Below are 21,006 nucleotides of genomic sequence, written 5' to 3' on the forward strand. Positions count from 1 at the left end.
ATGTAATGACTATGTTGTGATATTTTAATGTCTGTGAATCTTTGGGGAGGGTTTGTATTTATGTTTTTGCTTTGTTGCAACTTCATTTCCACTGAGGAAACTATTTTTGTTAAAAGGATTTGTCTAGATAAGACTTAAAAATTTATGTGTTACCACAATTATTATTCTAATAATAATAATTATTGTTGTTATTATTTTGTTTTTCCACTGTTTTTTGGAGAAGCTGTCTGCAGGGGAGATACAAACATTACTTTTTATTGCACAAAAGGCAACGAGTGTGATGGTGAAAAGCAAAGTATATCCAGGCTATATGTGCATTATAGTGATAACAGCACAGACAGCATGTTAACACAAAGTTAGCCATGAACCCAGAGAGATGTTAAACCTAACAACCAACAGGTAACACAAAGCAGTAGGCTGCAGCCTCCGTTTCTACCTGTTTAATTTCTAAAGTAGATTCGCCCCAATGATCACTTTAAAGTCTCTTTATGCTGGTTTTCAACTTTGCTCTGTGCTGTCGGCTTTGTATAAAATGGGATTTGTGTTACTGTATGGAACTGTTGGGTAATTATGAGACAATGTGTTTTGTAATGAGAAAGTAATGTAACTAGCAGTGTAACAAATTACTTTCTCCGGCATGTAATCAGTGATTTTGCAAAGTAGTTTCTTTTATTTATGATTCATAACCTTAACCTACAGGTCGTGTTTGCTGTGCATGAATGGATATAAATGGCCTGAGCTCCCCCCAAAAAGTTCAAATGAATTCACACCATCTGTGTTTTCATTGACAATCATGTAATCATAGTGTATGTAGCCTGACTACAGCGCCACAAAGCTGAACTCCTACTCTACATCTACTCTGCCAAGTGTTTGTTCTGCAGGAGCAGCGAGGAAAGAAAATCTCTCTCATCAAATTATGAGTGAATATTTCCTGCATATTGAACCAATTAAATGAAACACTACAGGCTGAGTTTATGTAATCTAGATGTTAGAACATGGACCTGTCAGGATGGAGGAGACTCACTTCTCACGCTGGTATCACGCCGAAGGAGTGATTTCACTCAAAGCTCTAATCCAATTCTTCCAGCTCTTTTCTCAGGACTTGAAAGACAATCCATCTGTTCCTCCTGGCCGCCGTTCAATCACACCGCCTTCTGTTGTGTGGGCCGGAGGTGAGTTAAATGTTTCTAGCACTTCGCTGACAGCCGAGGGAGTCAGGGACACGGTGGCATCTCTCTGCTATAAAGATCGCGGCTGGAGTCCTAATTCATCACCCCAGGCATCATCATGTGGCATTACAATATGCTAATGCGGCGACGCCGTGCCCTCGCTCTCACCTCGTTCTCTCTTTCATCTTTTTCTCTCCTCCCTGTCTCCCTGGGGGCTGAGCCACCTCCACCCCAAATCCCACTCTGCAATACGCACCTTGCTGCCAGTATGTGCAGGGGGCTTAAGCGTGATGTCAAAGCCAATGTTGGAATTAGGTGAGTGCTGTGTGTAGTTGTCTGACTGCAAATGACGAACATGTAATTAGCCTTTCGTGTCAGAGTTACAACTGGATCGCGTTTAATAAGAACAGGCTTCCCCACCAACTGGAAAATCACCTCACATGCTTTCAAATGGGAAAAAATAGAAATAACTTGCAAACAGGTATTTTTGGGGTTTAAATTTATGGACTTGGGATTAAGCGCAGACGCAGTACAAAACGACTGCCCTGCAAACATGCCGGTATCAGATGTCATTCTTACCCCATGTGATGGATATGTTAGCCAGCCCCAGTCTCCTGAGATTGTAGTCGTGTCCAGTAGATTCACTGCAAAAGAGAGAGAAGAGAACAACACACCGGAGGAGGTAAGTGGTGAACTTTAAATGATTGTTTTTCCTCATCCTGCCCCATCCATCCTGTCCTTCATAACTATCCTCTGTGTGCACTGGCACCCGACAGAGCACCCCACATACACACATACACCTGTCTGACAGGTGTGACTGATGAGCCGGGACGGTCGTCACGGCAACTCTAAGCCAGGTGTCACATCCGTGATGTCACCTTGACCTGTTTCACCCATCACGGCACCTCAGAACCTCAGTGGTATGAGTTCAGAATAGAACAGGACACGAAACACTGCTTTTCAGAGTGGAATAGAAACACTGCATTAACTTGTTTGTTTATATGGGTGAAAACCACCAATCAGAATGCTCCATTTTCATATCAGAATCAGAATCAGAATCAGAATACTTTATTGATCCCTGGGGGAAATTATATGTGTTTTAAGTCAGGAAAGAAGTGGCATGTAAAAGGCAAGTACCAAACACCAGCATGTAACACATGGGACGGACATACAGAAGGTTAACAAGAGTGCAAAACAGTTTGACAAAACATTACGGCAAAGTGTCACTCCAAGCAGGCGGCGACCAATCAGACACTGTTTGCCTGTCTCTATTTTTCATGGTACTTTTGTTTATTGCTTGTTGGCTGGAAGTTTCAAGGGCAGCACAGTGGTGCAGTGTGAACATGCCTCACAGCAAGGCTGTGGTTTCAGACCTTTCTGGGGCCTTTCTGTGTGGGTTTCCTCCCACAGTCCAGACATGTACATGCTAGGCTGACTGGTGCTTCAGTATTGGCCGTAGGTAAGGATGTAGGGTGCGTGAATTTGGCTTACAGTGCAAACCACTTTTGTTTGGTCAGTAAAAGTAAAAATACCAGTCCAGTACTGCAGTATTATTTGGGCATTTAAGTGCAGATTTGTTCTGTTTGAAGCCAATTATGTCAGACTGACTAACACTTAACTTATCTTTAGCTTTGTTACAGCAAAAAAACTGAACTGAGAAGTTTTTTTTCTCTTACCTGGTAGTTAAGCATTTGGTGCATGTGTTTTTTCCCTGTTTGTTTGCTTGTTTGTTTAATTGTTTTTGGTTTTTAAATGAGCCCAACCTGAAATAGCTAACACATAGCTGAACTCTTTTTTACCATCATAAGTGTTGTTCAAATGACTGTAACTCCATTATGCTCATTGTTTTAGAAAGTTGAGAAGACGAGCTGTACGGGATATTCGGTGTGTCACAGTAACACAAAGCATTCACAAAGTACTGCTGTCTGAACACGGGCAGCATAATCAGCTCCACCTTGCTTTTGGCAAATGGCAAACCACGTTCCCATAACTCCTCGATCATTTTGGGCTAGAGAGAAAATTCAAATAGGAAGCCCGAGCTAAATGTTAAAATAAAAGTAAAAAAAAAAAAGGTTTTAGAGAAAGTCGTGTCACAGAAATAGCAGCAATTTTATAAATATTTAATATAAACATAATTTAATAACTATAATTATATAATAATTCAATTTGGTAGCACTATATAATACAGCCCAGGACCAACCCAGTAAGCTTGTTTGGTCATCAAGCTTTTAAAAAGTGCAAACAGCTAACTTATGACATTTTAGAATTTGAAAATAAAAACCTCCATTTACTGTGAATGACCTGTAGCAGCATCTTCATGGAGACCCACGCGCTTGAGTCATGTTCACTTCAAATGGAAGTTAAAGTATTTTCAGCTCACACAGACTTGTCCTTCTTCCTATAATTTCTGTATGTTTTGTGTCTTTATCCGATACAGCTGCATCTAAAATTCACTCCACATTCGATCAAAACACATCTGAGTGACAGGACTTTACAAGATGGGATGGACAGCTGAGGAAAAATCGCATCTTGGTGAACTATTAATCAGAGGTGTGGACTCGAGTCACATGACTTGGACTCGAGTCAGACTCGAGTCATTAATTTTATGACTTTAGACTTGACTTGAAAAAATGTTCTAAGACTTGTGACTTGACTTGGACTTTTACACCAATGACTTGGGACTTGAATTGGACTTGAACCGGTTTACTTGAAAAGACTTGATATTTCACCCCAAATATAAAATTTAACACGCATATTATATAGAGATTGAAAATGTGACGTCATTCACGGGTAGAACCGTAAAGGATTCTGGGAACTCGTGGCAAGCGGTACTAGCGCACGCAGGCTTTCAATTAAAATCAGTCACACAGCGATAAAAAGAAACACAAAAATGTCAAGAAGCCGTTGTATTATTAACTGCAATAGCCGGTCGCATGACAGCCACGGGAAGCCGACGGGTAAAGAGATCGGTTGTTATCGGATTACGTCGTTGAAGAGAAATTGTTCAAGCCATGTTTCCGAAGTAACAAAGAGGCGACTGGATTGCAGCCATTCAAAGATCAAATATAACGTCCTAGAACACTCCAGCTCACAGGTTAGTCTGCTCCAAGCATTTACACAAAGGTCAGTCTGCTGTTGTAGTTAATATGTCATTTTTCTTAACATAATTGGTGATATAGGTTACAAGCAAGTCTGGCGCTGAACAGAAATTGTCGCGCTATGCTCCTTTATTTATTGTGCATAAATAGTGAATTGTCCTGACACAATATTGCGTTTCGCTTCTGTTATTATGGTACACTGACAAAAACACATACTTTTATTCACAGGATAAAACAGGTTTTTTGTATCACTAATTGCCCAGTACGATTACAGCATACAATATTATTGTCACTGCTACATTTCTGTGATGCTACCAGAAATTATTTCCACTACTAATTAATTACCGTTGAGCTCAAAGGTCCTATTAATAAACGGTTAAGGAATGTATATTTATGACGACGATTTGTGAGACTGGTAAACTTATGATACGTACGATGGTCTTTCGTTCTACACGGTGCATTTCAAGGTCCTGCACCCATCCGTCGGTAAACTGTACCTGGGCTTGTTGCAGTGACCGGAAGTTACTAAACTTCATGAGTGTATGCACTCACTCCAAGAACCGTATAATTATAAATATGCATATAAATATGCTAAGATGAGATAGCTGACTTCATCTAACTAGCAAATGTTTTCCAGGCTATGTTGGTGATGCAGTTTTTTTTAATGTATATGATATTTTTGTCATGCGATTTTAAAGCTGGTCCTACAACCGCATCCAAGAATAACATGCAGCGTATCTCAGAACTGTCGGTGAAAATTATTCTTGGAGCTAGGTTTAATTGAGCTGCATTTTAAAGAGGTGCAATTTCACAATTTGTGTATATTTTCTAAGTTCACTATTTTGTATGTGTTGAGAAAAACACAGATTTTAAAATTACATGGTCTAATATTTACATTTAGCATATAACTGCAACATTATTTTTTCGTTTGTTTTTTTTAAAGACTCGAAAGGACTTGAAATTCAAAGTTTCAGACTTGTGACTTGACTCGGACTTTTACACCAGTGACTTGAGACTCGACTCTGACTTGCCTGACATTACTTGAGACTTGACTTGAGACTTGAGGATAAAGACTTGAGACTTACTTGAGACTTGCAAAACAATGACTTGGTCCCACCTCTGCTATTAATTCTACACAGCAGCAGTGTCCATACAGTCTGCTCAAGCAGGTATGTGTGTGTGTATGTGCGTGTATCTCACCCCTCCAGCACTTCCAGCTAATATGATCTCTGCCCCAAGGCTGCTTGTCAAGCAGCCAAGTGCTGTTCCCCATATTAGAATGAGTTTAACAAAACACTTCACACTTCTTAGCTTTCGGTCTCTCATCTTCATCTCTCTGCTTGACACTTGCTCTCTTCCTGTCTCTCTTGCTACCGTATGCAACCGTTTTGCCTCAAAGCAGCAAGCGAACTGCCAAGGCCTGGCCTCCTCCCCCTCAGCTGGCTGAGTTCATGCTTTTTACTCATACGGATAATTTTTCAGAAAACAACCGTGAGGTGATCTCTGTGGTTTCCTTGGAAAATGCTGCAAAGTGAAAGTTCAGAAATGATGACACTGACTGTTCAGAAGTTGCGTTTTTGTGCATTTGCATGTTTTGTAGATGGCAGTCTGCCGGCAAAAAGGAAATGATGACATTTACATATCTTCCTCTGTGATAGTTCATGAGTAACTATGATGTCTGAAAACTAGAAAAGCACCACAGAGAGACATTTCATGCACAGGAAGAGATGCGCAGACATTGATTGACGATAAGTGACAGGAAAAAAGCTGATGCGCGTAATGAGCACTTAAAGCGTCTGCACAGCTACGGTACACTTACACAGGTGTTTTCTCTTCTGCCTGATTAGATGTCCTCTCAGAACTGTGCGAGCACTTTGTGCTTGACTGACGTCTGGCTTTCTCCATAACTTTAACAACAAACACTCCTACATATCTTTTCATAATACTGCAATAAATATGCAGTATATATAATATACAGTAAAAAAAAGACTATGGAAATTTCTTTCAAATTCAGCAGACACAAAAGAAAAAAGCCAAGATTAGTCCAGTATCAGCTCTAACACTAACGTCAACACTGTCTGAGGAAAACTGTATCTGAAGCATCCTGCTGCGTTTTTTGTGTTTATCAGAGTTTGTTTACTGAAACAGTTGCTTGTCGCTGCTGGAAACACGGCTGATGAGAGAGCAGAGACTGGTTCACATAGTAAATGTGGCATGGAACAAAAATAAGGGTGAAAACAAAGAGTGAAGTATATATTGTGTCTGCAGAAGTGCCTGTAATCATTAAAGTGCCTCTGTTAGCCTTTATATAGTAATATCCCTTTTTTTGTTTCACCCACCGGTTAGTTTGATATAGCCACAAAGAATATTTGGTTAGGTTAACAAAAAAACACACTCTTTTACAGCGTTGAACATCTTAGAAGGCTCCATCTTCTAGCACGAAAGAAAATCTTTTCCCTCCACATCTAAAGGTGTCAGCACATTTATTACAATAAGAGCTTATGTGGTCTTTTTTTTGAATACAGTCCTATCGGAGGTTGCCCAGTGACTACACTGAGCTTTTCTGGTTAGTGTTAGACAGCAACTGATTTTTAAATATTTACGGCAGTTAGTCACAATATTATCACAGATTACATGTAACTCCTGACTTGACACTACAAAGTACAAATACTTTGTTACCGTACCAGAATGTTCAGGTTTCTGTACTTTTACTTTTACGCCCTACTTTTTTAAACAGATATCTGTACTTTCGACTTCTTATATTTTCAGAACAGGCTCGTTACTTTTGCTTTAACAGATTTTGAGGGGAGTTACTATTTGACGTCCCTGCAAGCCTTCAAACATTAAAACAAATATGAGAGTGAACAGTGACACATGAAAGGCAGTCCTGTTTCAGTATTAATCACCAAGTAAAAAGAGATGAAAGAAGCAAAATTGTTTACCAAATTCAGGGGTTAAAGTGGCTCGGTGTTTTTAATTACCAACTCCAGGTCTCCGTAAGTTATTCTTGCAGTACTTAAGCAACTAGCAAGCCCTACTGGAGAGGAGCGCACATAAAGAGAATTTATTTTATTTAAGTAGGTCATTTCAGTGCAGCATTTCTATCAAACATTAACAAACGCACAACCTGTGTGAAGTTTGTCTCACGGTGTGTTGCAGCTAAAGGTCCAGCTGCTGTATTTCACAGGGAGAGAAAAGAAAGAAAGCTAACTTTACTCAGAGATGGAGAAAGATAAGAAAGACTGGACAGGAGAGGAAGAAGAGAGCTTAGATTTAAAGGTGAGGACTGCTCAGTGGTGTTAAACTGTAAATGTGAAGCTTATATGTAAGTCCTCATGTTTTTAAATCAGATATTGGGTCTGTACATGTGACATTAGGGTTTTTTCTTATATTGTGAAACATGCTGAGGCCGACTAACTGTGTTATTTAAAGGTTGTATGAAAATCCTCTGCAGGTTAGTGCAGGATAAACAGGTTAGTTTGCTGTACCGTGAATGTTTCAAAGGCCTTCCCACCTGCTGGATCCCATTTTAGCCTCTTCTCTACTAATGTTCCTGTTAGAGGCAAAGTCACTCTCTACAGAGTAGGAAACAAAATAGAGATATTTTTTAAATTCCTTCTTTTTCTCTGTTTATGTTCTTTTTTACTTTTACGTGAGTAAAGAAGTTGAATCAGTACTTCGACTCTTACTGAAGTATTTTTTAACACTCTCTGTACTTCTGCTACTCTATAAAAGTACAGAATATCTGTACTTTTGCCCCCTCTGTCAATAGGAGGCTGTTTCTGTTTTAATGCTGTTTTAGTGTCATCTTGATGCGCCAAAATCACTCTGAAGATGGCAACTGACTGCAAAGCAATTATTTTATTTTTATTATTAACTGTAATTTGTGCTGATAATTATGTAATAATTATGAATTAAGAGCAATAAGATGCTTTTCAGAGTGTAGTGACTTTCGAGTCTCCTAGCATAGTTGTTCCTAACTGTAGCCTGAAGAATGTTCTAATTAGGCGGAATCATTGAAAACACCTGTGTGGGTTGACAGCCCTTCAACGCAAATGATGCGTGTGCATACACCCACACACACACACGGACATGCACAAAATCACTTATTTTGCAGCTCACTTTATTAAAATGATTCTGGGCTGTCTGGCTCTTTGGTGGCTCCAAATAGCAGGAGTCAGCCATTCTTAGAAGTAATGAAGAGATCTAATCTGGGTTAGTCCAACTCTGAACAGTGCTTACTGGCTGCTGTTTTGCAGAGGGAGTTGTGTGTTTTGCTCTCAAGTGTCAATTTGTGGCTTGCAGTGGGTCAAGAACACCCACAATTCATAGAGGCAACTAGGATGAGTGCAAAATGAAGTAATGGGGATGGAGCACTCTTCTTCACTGAAGCTCCACTTCATGATTTAGAGTAATAAGACACAAGTATTTTTCCATAAAAATCTTGCCAAGTGGAGTCTCGTCATCTCCTAATTTCTCTGTGCAAAGGCTGTAGCTTTTCTCACGTGTTGCAATTAGCTGGTGTGTCACTCCTTCTAATTTGGGCATTGGGCCGCTGTGGAGGGCAGTGGGTCAGAACACACAGACAGATGGCAGTGCCACCATTCGCTCATCCCTCCATCCATCCCTCCCTCATCTCCCAGCCTTCTCTCTGCCTCTCCCTCGCCAAGGCGCCGACATCCCATTGCATCGTATCGATGATGCGGTAGCCCCTTGCGCTCTAGCCAAGGTCACAAATGGATGTCGCCAATTACACTCCCCTGAGTGCTCTCTGCCGGCCCGCCAAAGTGACATAATGAAAGCAGCGTACCGGTGCAAGTGGATTTAATAATTCTTCGCTGCACCGAGGGAATTTTGCTCCACTATACTGTTATTATTAAAGCACAAAAAAATAAAGACAAATAAATCCACTCCCTGAATCTGAAAATATGTGAGGCGGCATGTTATCACTGCCGCAGACCGTGTGAAGATTCACAAGCCGTTCCCAGTGGTATTAATTTAATTTCCACTCAAATGAGAAATCCCTCTGTCTTTGAAGGTGGTGGGAGTCATTTATCTAATTTGCTCTGGCTGCCTGAATTATGACTCGTATACAAGCGATAGGGTTTAGTGGCATGTCTGCTGCTTTGCTTTAATGTGACGGCAACTGTGTGAATAGAAGAGAGGACAGGCAGTAATTAGCACTTTGTATACACACACACACACACACACACACACACACACACACACACACACACACACACACACACACACACACACACACACACACACACACACACTTTGTCTCATCTTGTATGGAGGAAAGCGGAAAAAAGCTCAATCCTCTTTTTTTAATTCTCCTTTTCTTCATTGCATTCCCACCTCCACCTTCAAGCGCTGTTTTCACAAAGTTCTAAAAGCAGTGCTTTACAAGGCTTTTGAGGGAACAGGCTGACCTCCAGTAAGCTCCAGCAGCAGAGCTCGGTCTCAAAAGCTCTGCAGCAGTGAAGAGGTTAAAAGCCTCTGTTTGGCGTTGGCCGGGCGGAGGGACCGAGAGTGCATCTCCTTGAGGACCCCCGGGCTTGAAATTGAGTTTGTTCCTGTTTCACAGCATTCTCTTAATAACAGGAACACAAACCATCACCCCCACCTACACCTTCACCAATTTCTCTCTGTGCTGCTCTCCTCCACATCTCGGGGAGCGCCAAATGAAAAAGCTGTCCGCCAACTTGGGAGCTTGTTCCCACTCACTCAGAGACACAACACATATTTCCCAGGGCAGCGCTCAACTTTTTCGCAGTGCCATTTCTTTTCCCTCCTCTCTCGCCCCCACGACTCCATCGGACTGGTAGGTTAGCGCCGGGGCTCGTGCCTGAGCGCCTGCGGCCTGGCACTTCATGTCACAGGCATGTGTCAAATCAGCCAGGCCTTCCGATGCCTCTGAAAAGGCAGCAGTGGTCGTGGCCGGCTGAAAGTGGGCGCATGTGTGGCTGGAGTCAACGTGGAAGGATTATGGGCTGTCACAGAACGGCTCGCCTGCAGCGCTGTCGATGGCTCGGTATGGCCAATAGCAACAAAGTTGTCTTTATAAATATATATATATATATATGTATACACACAAACACAAAAAAAGAGGCGAGTATAGATGGAGGAAATGGCAAAACACAGCAGATGCTCAAAACTTCATTTCCACCCCAAAAGACATGGTCATACATTTCAGAAGGGAGAGTGCAGCCATCACTCTACACAAAGTGTATCAGCACACACACATATAGCATGTGTACATGCAGAGAAATAAAAGGCAACATTCGATGGCAATCAAAAATGTGCATAGACCAACGCATAAGTGTACATCCTTTCAAGCAAATATGCACACTCACACATATGTACAGACACACTCATTGATGGCACAGCTCTTGTGTGAGACAGGCACAGTGACAGCTGTGTAATTATCTCATCAACACCTCCCTGCTCTAACAAGCTTCTCCTTCTCTTGTCTCTCTTCGAGCCGCCTGTAACGCTCCTCATAGCTGCTGCGACCACGGACGATAAAAGCCTTCACGGAGATGAGAGGAGCTTCACCAAAACACCGAACGCTGGCGCTCGCTTTTTCTCTTTTATTTCCTCTTAGTCTCTCTCTCACACACAGACGCACACACTGGGACACACAGAGCTATTGTCTGTCCTTTCTAGTTTTGTTTTTAGAATTGCTTCGCAGTCCCAACACCAATTCCATACTCTCCAATTATAAGAACAAGTCCACATAAATTACTGCCTCTCAAGAAAACTCAAACCAATATGAAATAATTTACAAGCATTCTTTTCATCGCCAGCGCTCCCCTCCTCTCCTCTTTACAGATGCAAGTGTATGGTTTTTTTTTTTAATGCTCATGATGAGCAGTAACAGTCACAGGGAGGTGTGCTGGTTCAAGTCAGGCAGATGAAATGAAGAAATGAAAGGTGGAAATGAATTAAGGGAGACTGATATGATTCCCAAATTGTTCATTTGGTGCTCACAAGCAAAGAGAGAGCACATTATTAGTAGATCGTGTTAATGCACCACACCAGGACACTTGAGTATCCAATGATGGTGGGTGATTAAAGTAAAGTAGTTTTCAGGCATTTTTGAGATTGAAAGTGTGAATCCTCGGTCACCAATGAGTTGTACAGCAGTCCAGATGCAGACCCAGATGCCATTCTTTGCTGGTTATTTCAGTCTGGCACAGCTGTTCTGAATGGGTTCATGAATAAGGTAGATGTTAATGGATATATTCAACAGCTCTGGTACACAGGAAACACACAGACCAATCACATGCTTTGTGAGTCATTCCATGTGATGCTGCTCAGCCAATCAAATAATTTATTTAGAGTGCATGTGGGAAAACAGAAAACTCCACGAGGAGATGAGAGAAGCCTGAAGAAGTAAGTCAGGGGAGCAGCAAGAAAAGAGGGGTTAAAGCTGAGATGGGTTACATGTGAAGGAAAAAGAAGAAAAGGGGAAACGCAGAGTACAAGTTTTCCTTTTTTTCAAATTAAGCATTTAATTTTAGGATAGCTTTTTCTAAAAGTTCTTTTTTTTAACTTTTGAATGCAAACCTTGATTAACTTTGAATGAGAAAGAATTAAATATATTGAAATATCTTGCACTGAATTCTGAAGCAGGTGGAACTTTATGACATTCTGGAACTTTGTTATTTTCTTGAACTGGACCTCTTTAATTTTTAACTGACAGCCCTGCTGTATAGAAAAGAAACGTACAATCATGGCTTATCAGGCACAGCTATGCTGCAGAGTGAGAAAAAGTCCAGAAACTAAAGAAAGAAAATGTGATTTTATTTGGGGTAATAAGTTATGAGCTGGAAGAAGTGCAAATAGATTTATCATGATTGTGAATGTGTTTACATTTTATTTTTACCTGTTGAAAGACGTTTCATTCAAATACTGGCTTCCATTTTAGCGATCTACGATGGAGGAGTGCTGGCAGGCTATACACTAAAAATGTTACGCCTGTAACATCTGTTCCCTGAAGGAGGCAAACGGGGTGCAACACAAGGTTGCCTCCCTGTGCAGCTGGGCTCGATGAGCAGTGGTTATCGAAATGAGGGAGAACTGTGTTACAGGGCTGCTCATAAGTCATCACAGTTCATCTCCCTATCATGTTTTGAGTTTTGAGTAGGGCTCATGGTATAGTTTTGGTTTATGAAGTTATTTATGTTCCAGTTATTCAGTATTTCATCCGCTGTATTCACTCTGTTGTTTGTATCCTAGTGTCATGTGTGTGCAATTGTTTGTATAGTCTGTGTCTCAGTGTATGTCCTGTCTTATTGTGATAGTCCTGTGTAGGTGATGTTCTGTTCTGCTTCCCTGTTTCGTCAGTCAGATTATGTCCAGCCGTGTTTCCTCTCTGCCTGGATTCCCTCTTGTGTATATAATGTCTCTGTCTCCTTCTGTCCAGTGTTGTGATCTCCTTCTTGCTGTGTTTCCTGTCTGTATAGTAATTCCATGTATAATTCTGCCTGTTTAGGATCTCCCAGTTAACCTTCCCGTTTAGTTGTTTACCTATAAACTCACAGTCCTGCCTGTGAGTCTGCACTTTGGGGACATAACTCTGCCTAGCACACAGATCCACTAACACTGCCTTAAAGGCATGAATAGACATGTCTTCAGCCAAGACATGCGGGGCTATGACATCCCATAGTATGTGTTGTACCGAGTGCATCAACCGAAAGAGAACATATCCTCCAGTACCAACTTGGGTCATCTTTGCACTCCACAACTCAGTTTTGGAGTTTTCCATTAGGTGGTAGTACCTGGTACCAGGTACTCTCTCTGTAACTGCTTGGGGTTCCAAGCGATCTGAGGTGATCCAATGTGATGTCAACAGTGGGGTCACTCGATGAGTCATGAGAATGTCTCCATCACAAAAATCAAAACCACCATTTTTGAAACCTGACAACAAGGGAAATGGCTACACAAAAGACCATGACCGAGGTTCCCAAGTCTGACACAAAGCCATACACCACATTTGCCTTAAAGACATTGTTGTGGCGTTCATGTTGCATAGGTACTAGGTACTAGTGCAAAATAATAATTGACTTTAGGCCATGAAAACAGATCAGAGGGGAAAATGAGTGTAAAGTGTAAGGGTTAGGGTTAGCACATGTTGGTAAACTTCAAAGGGCTGTTCAACTTTCAGTTGTCATGTCAAGACCCAGATTCACAGAATATAACCTTATCAGAATTAGCTTGAATCACGGCCCTCTTTAAATATTTTCTTCATAGCAAAGCAGCTTTTTCTTTGCTTACTATTCCAAGACTTATCTTAAAGTAAAATGAGTCTGATGAATGTGTCAACATTAGATTCTTCTCCGTCACTCAACTGAAGTTATCTGGGCTGCTTCACTAAATTTCCCCAAGTCTAGTTTTGTTTGACAAGATTTAAAGAGGGCATCAGAAGAAGAAGAAAAACCCTGTAAACTGAGTTCTGTAAAGTTTCTTCAGCCAGTATTGACTTTCATTTTACAGAGAAGGGAACAAAATCATGTGGCTTCCTGGATGACAAATGAGCTGTAAATAAACCACAACACATGGGAGCAGAACTCCAGGCTGGGATCACACCCAATACATAACATGTTTGTGTTGCTGCAAATGCTTACCCACAACATATGTTACTACACATTATGCCAGCATTCTGTGGTCATTTTTCTTCTTTTCCTACCTTCTTGCTTAATACTATTTTGATAATTACTGAGTTAATAGTATTAGTAAATATTGTGTGTAATGCATTTAAAAAACCCTCATATAGTTTTTTGTTGTTGTTTGTTTGTTTGCTTTTTTAAAATAAAACTGTTACAGAAAACCTATTTTTATTTTCAGGCTATAAGAATTTTCAAGCAGGCTCCAAGAAGGTTTGCATGTGTACAGCCTTAATGCTGGCTCTCATCCACTGTGTAATAAACTAAAGACTCGAGAAAGACAGAGAGATGCTCTCTCTCTCTCTCTCACACACACACACACACACACACACACACACACACACACACACACACACACACACACACACACACACACACACACACACACACACACACACAGAGTTCAACACTGAATGCTCATCACTGATAAGAAGGTAGTGATCTGTGACAGAGTGGAGCAGCCATTAAGGGAAGGAACGACAATGCAGTGACTGCATCTTTTCTTGATGAAGTTTGCCTTTAAAATGTGGATTGGATTACAAACCTGAGTACATCAGCTAATTCCTTATTATAATGGTACATTTTTTTTAATTAATCTAAGCACATTTTAATGTATTTATGGTGCATTGTAAAAGCTGATGCCAGTTAACATACTTTCTGGTACCTTTTTGGCCATGAATAATTTCAATAATCACCTCCTCACCTAACAAACTGATTATAATAATTTTGAGTAAAATGTAACTGAAATGTATAAACGCAAAAGTTTATTTATTCACGTAATTAATCATTAAGGAAAATATGCTTAGTATAAATTTAATGCATACCAATCCAATACATTTCATTTAAATTTAATGTTTTCCTTTGTACTTATGCAAAAAAATTACTTGAAGAATTTACATCAAATCACTTAAAGTCAGCATTTTGAGTGTAAATATTTTCTTCAGTGTGGAGTCCAATCACTTGGACCTGTAGATACATGACTATAGACTTTACCTCTATTTTTAAAACTGTAAACAGTAAGAAACCATCAATAGGAGAGAACACTGCCAGCCTACAGAGGAGCCCTGCTTAGTAGAGCCACAATAGAGAAACAATGATGTAACAGAGATATATGGGCTACATTTTTCTTTAAGAGAAAATGAATATTTTACACATTTATGCCTTCATTGTCCTTGTCGTTTCTTAATTTACTCTCAGCATGTTTTTCTACATATCCTCACATCTCCCCATCTGAATAAATACTCACTGTCCTTTGTGGCAGTTTTCCATATGTCTAACTTGCTGTAAAAACGGTGCTTTGTTCAATGGTGTTCAGCTCTTTTTTTCCATTTTCTTTCTGTGTTTCTTGCTGTGTCTTTTTAGCATTTGTTGCAGTGGCCCATTTTCCCCACAGGGATCATTAAAGCTTCATCTCGTTACCTCCACACCTACACTAACCTTCCTCCCTCTTCTTCCTCATCTCATCTTTCTTCAGACTCTCCCTGAAGTTTTTCTCCCCAGAGGCTCTTCTTTCCTCCGAATGTCTCCATTGTGGTGTAAGCCTTTTGTCCTTGGTACCAAGAAAGCAGTACAACCGATGGCGGGAGAAGACGGCTGAGAGACTTATAATGACACGCAGATGCAGATGTTCCCTTTAGAAAAGACTTTGTTTCAACTTTTCACCCTCTGCTTCTGAACTCATATGATAAGTGCCACCAATAGGTTTTAAAGTGGTAGACAGAACAAACAAGTGGAAATGGTATGAAACAGTGTGGACACACGCACACATTCACGCACACGCACGCACACACACACACACACACACACACACACACACACACACACACACACACACACACACCAATTTTTGGATAAAAAAAAATAAATAATAATATACACTTGGTTTTTTTATTCACATTAAATATTTTGAATGGCTCAGATATGTTTGCATAAATTTACATAATTATACAAATTTTTTTTATTTTTGAGTATTTTGTCAAAAATTTAATCCTGAACCCGACTTTTTAATTTTTTGAATCGTTATTTAATTTTTTGGCCTAAAGTTCAGCGTTTAGTCAGGAAACAACTGTTTAATTTCTTGTAAACTTTCCTTGAATTTTGATAGATTTTAGTCTGTTGTTTCTGTGTTACTTGCATTGCAAGTTTTCTTTGGACATATGCTCTGAGTTTACAGAAACAATTACCACATTTAAATGGTATTTAAATCTAGTCCATTCCCCCCTGCTTTTTTTGTGTGGTATACACAAAAATGTGTAATCTCTTTTTTCTTTATTTCTGACATCGTTTACATATTTTAATTGTATTATTATTTGCTTTATTTTGGACATTCATAACATTCAGTTATTAAATACTTATATAGAAACACAGTTATTCAATTCAATTCAATTTTATTTATACAGCACCAAATCAGAACAACAACACCTCAAGGCGCTTTATATTGTAAGGTAGACCCTACAATAATACATTACGAGAAAAACCCAACAATCATATGACCCCCTATGAGCAAGCACTTTGGTGACAGTGGGAAGGAAAAACTCCCTTTTAACAGGAAGAAACCTCCGGCAGAACCAGGCTCAGGGAGGGGCGGCCATCTGCTGCAGTTGGAGTGAGAGAAGGAAGACAGGATGAAAGATATGATGTGGAAGACAGACAGAGATTAATAACAAGTATGATTCAATGCAGAGAGGTCTATTAACACATGTTGAGTGAGAAAAAAATAAAAACGTATTATTATTAGTTCCCAAATGGAGAGCAAAACTAATGAAAGTGGAACGAGCACATTAACAGAAAGTTAACTGGAAAGGAAAAGTGTGGCAGTCATCTCTGTTGTTTTATTTTCCTTCATGGGTCAACAAAAGCAGATTCAAGGATGAGAACTGGACTGAGGCTGATTACCAACTTCCTCATATCAAGCTACTCCTTAAACAGAGAGAACAGCTAAGCATCTTACCTGGGCTGTAACAGTGCCACATGCTGACTAATTGGTAGTGAAGTCAAAAACAGACAAACTGAAGGCCAATATCACACTAACCTGGGCTTCATCAGCAGTGCCAGAAGCTGACTGCCTCCATGCCATGCTGCACTGATGCAGTTTGTTAAAGGAATCCTAACCAAGAAACTGTATTGTCAATATTTTAACAATTTAAAACACTGGATTCCTTTTTAAAATACCAGCAAAATCATCAAAATTATAACAAAAAAGGTTAAATATTTTACTATATTGACTATACAATATATAAAAAATGTACCTTTTGAAGTTCTGTTTTTTAAGATCCACTAATATTTTGAGTCAGTCACAGGATGGTGGGTTGATGGTTTTTACTATAGAAAATGCCCCTGACAATAAGGTACGTAGAAATTTGAATGAAGGGTTTCTGCTTAGAATCTACTATTATAACTTTACTGTGTTAAATACGCAGGTCTGACTAGAGCACCAAAAAATGCTAAATTAAAAATATCAGTTCAGTGCTGCCATATTGAGGACATGACTGACTTTGTTAAGTTTAAAGTAAATGAATAAATAAATAAAAATCTAATTAAAACTGAGCCAGCCATTACTTGGTCAGAAATTGGTGTACAATACAGAGTCCAGCAGCTGTGCAATAATTCTACAGTCAAACAGAAGGTCAATATGCCTAACAAAGCTCATTTTTAACATTTAATATCCATGAAAATAAACAGATCCCTGGCACCATGTACAGCAGCAGGGCCCCCACGGGACTCCAGCAGACAGAGAGTGAGGACTGAAAACTCAATCTGTTAGGTGTACTAAAGTGATTTTTAGCATTATCCCAGAGTAATAGGATTCCCCCGCATGGTTGATACTTTTTTAATGCAATCGTTACCTGGTTCATGCATTTTTGATTTGTTGATTTTTTCCAGCTCAGTGCTATAGGTGTCAAGTTTAACAGCACAAAAATGTGTTTTTTTTTCACTAAGGTCTTACTATCATCCTAACACTGGCAAGAATGAATAAGAAGGCTCTTAAAATAAAAACAAGTAAGGCAGATATTTATTACATGATTGATGAAATCGTAATAGTTGTTGTGAAGGGGAAAACTTCACCTACAGGCAGAAAATAAAAAATAAATACAAAATCCATAAAAAACATTTGACAGTAAATAATGCTTTTTCATCTTTTTAGTTGGGCATTTTTAGTCTATGGGAATGGATTCCAGGTAAAGCCAGCCTCTAGTGGCCACTACAGGAATTGCAGTTTATATTGCTTCCACACTCACCCTAACTTTAAGCCCTGAGTGCTGCTGGTTGCCTTTGAGGCATCTGTTTTCTAAACGGGGAAAAAAGGTGATTGAGGATTCTGTGTTGACTGTTAGAGCTGTAAGTCTTATATTAGCATATTAAAGATATCACCTCTCATTAACATGAAGACATAAGAGTAAAAAAAACTATCTGAAACTGAACGTTTAGAGCTTTTTCATGTCAGAGCTTTTGGCTCACAGGAATTATTACTGCCATGTTTAACTTGAGCATCTGCCGCTTTAACAGTATGTATATAACAGAAGAGGAGACTTTAAACAACTACTAAATATGCTATGTGGGGGGGGGTATTTGAACACTGGAGACACAAGAAAGCTGTCATCGTCATCACTGCCAGAGCTTCCAAGATTGTTATGGAAATGAAGCATAGAAGTGTGCACTGCACAACTTTTTCCATATTATCAGCACAAAATGCACTGGACACAGCGCTTTTTCAACAAGTAAACAGCAGAATACACCGTAAACACGGCCCAGTTTACCGCTATCCACAAGCACAAGATTGGGTCAGAAAGAGCAGGCACAGTACCTGCTCCTCTGCTGGATGCTTGATGAGATGATGCAGTTTACTCAAACCCCACCCAGCACAATCTCTCACATCTTACTTTACCAGGTGCTCCCATGCTTGAGCGTGAGACCCTGCTTTGTATATATATCCCTGCAAGGCATCATGCTTGCTGCATGATGAAGGGTGGAGGATGCTCAGGGCCAGCGAGACTCATCCATTCCCAGAGGAGAGAGGTGTGAATAGCAGGCTATACTGCTGCCTGGGCCTGCCTGGCTTCCCCAGGGAAAACATCCAGAGGGATGTAGACGCAGCAAAGGAGAGACATGGCAAGCTATTTATAGAGCAGGTAAAGAGGAGTGGTGGGGCAAAATGAGAGGAGGGGGCAGTAGACAAGAAGAGAAGAGACATAAAAGTCTGAAAGCAGATGACAGAGTATGATATCTGTGGCTCACGGTGTCCACAGAGATCTGGGCGGATGTTGTCTGCAGCACCTGCTGAACAGAACAGATCTCCTGACTTGTAGCTCATGCTGCTGAAAAAGCTGACCAAGTATGCTCAACTTATTGATTTATGGCAGAGAGAGTTCATGCAGAGGTTAGCTGTGTTGAACTGAAGAGCAGCGAGCCAGAGCAGAGAGAATAGTTAAGTCAAGATGACGGTGATATTTTATCAATACGGACTCGACTTGCAGCCCAGCCCAGAGATCCCTGTGATGTTTCCATACCAGCTCCGTTCTCACCATGCCTTTCTCATTAATAAGTAAAATTACACTTCTTCTTTATTTATTTTCCTGCACGCTGGCTGCTCTATCAACAAGCCCCTGCGCTGTCAGCTCAGTTCAGCCCTAGTGCAGCATGTATGTCTCTATTTCAAACCAATGCCCTTTAATCATTTTCATCATTTCAGCGGGCTGACATTTTACATAAAGAGCTCTTATCATCCCTAGCTTATGCTTAATGATGAATGGTGATAATTACTGTCAGTCAGTGTGTCTAACATGCCATGGTCACCTCACTATGTCTGCTCTGGAGGGCCCATGCTTGAAGAGGGAAAAGAGACTGCAGTATCAGTAGCAAGATAACATTAAAAAAAAAGAAGAAGAAAGGAATTGGGGCACACATGCCCTGTACCGTATGTGTTCATGACTTAGTTTCATGAAAATCTTTATGTATAACCCAAGGTTTTCTCTGGTTTTCTGCCTCCAGGCTGAGAGCCTTAGGAACATTTTGGAGCCAGGCAATAAGAACACAACTAAATACAATGGATGACTTTTTATGCTACACTTTAGGCAACCATTGACCAGGTGTTCCCTCTGGGTGCGGGCTATATTTCCTGCCTAGACCTACAGTAGGTATCTGTAATTGTGGCAACCTGTCCATCAGTGCTGGCTGAGCTGCATTCCTGTTAGTTCCTATTAGTACAGGAAAATTACAAAACACTGTTTCAATAGAACTAAAAGCTTTAGGGAAGACATGGAATGAAATACGGACACCAGGGACATAAGGAAATATGTGGCACTCAAAGAATGTGGAGAGAATTTCATAACAGAAAATGCAGGGAGGGAAAAAACCTTATTATAGGGCAAAGTCCGGAAAATGGCTAAAAACAATTCAAAGATTTGGTTCTTAAATGTATTTTCTACTATACCTAAAATACTCAAAGCACTTTGTACAGCTTGCCTCATTCACACAAGTACATGTTCTATGCTTAAGTGATCTCTCTCTAATGTACACACACATTCAGACTCTTATGGATATATCAGAGAGCTATTTGGGGTTGGTATCTTACCCGAGGATATTAAGCACACAGACTGAAGCAGCCAGGGATCGAATGATCAACCTTTTTTAGCAGATGACCTGCTCTTCCTCCTGAGCTACAGGACCCCACAACATCACAATGTCAGCATTGGACAGCTTGCAGAGCCGTTATTTATTTATTTATTATTATGTATTATTAGTTATTTAAAATTTGTATTTGTGACAGAATTTTGTTCAAGTCACCATTAAATATGGAATAAAGAGACAAACACTGCTCATATGGCAAGGTTTATATAATACTTCAAAGGATCTGCCTAAGTAAAGTATCACGATATATGTGAAATGGTAAAATGTTCAAGGGTATTTTTTATAAATGTAGCTTTTTCTATTCTACTACTCAATATATTGTAGGCAATAATGAGCAGAAAATTTCAAAACTTTGTCAAAAGAATAAAATCAAAATGACAAAACAAAATTTAAAATTAATATTTTGCTGTAAAATGGGCTCCATCTTTTCAGTATAGC

At 40.0% G+C, this 21,006-nt stretch overlaps 1 protein-coding gene across 1 annotated transcript in view; it reads right to left on the reverse strand.

Moving 5' to 3' along the window:
* epha8 (eph receptor A8) overlaps positions 1 to 21,006 on the reverse strand; it is a 151,695-nt gene that overhangs the window by 104,122 nt on the left and 26,567 nt on the right. The window contains exon 2 of the mRNA XM_085405568.1: positions 1,749 to 1,813. Coding sequence (XP_085261694.1) covers positions 1,749 to 1,813 — 65 coding nt within the window. The remainder of the gene's footprint in view (positions 1 to 1,748; positions 1,814 to 21,006) is intronic.

This window comes from Rhamphochromis longiceps, linkage group LG5 (genome assembly GCF_057381845.1).
Source record: "Rhamphochromis longiceps isolate RC_006_pf linkage group LG5, R_longiceps_female_GT1.1, whole genome shotgun sequence".
NCBI lineage: Eukaryota > Metazoa > Chordata > Actinopteri > Cichliformes > Cichlidae > Rhamphochromis > Rhamphochromis longiceps.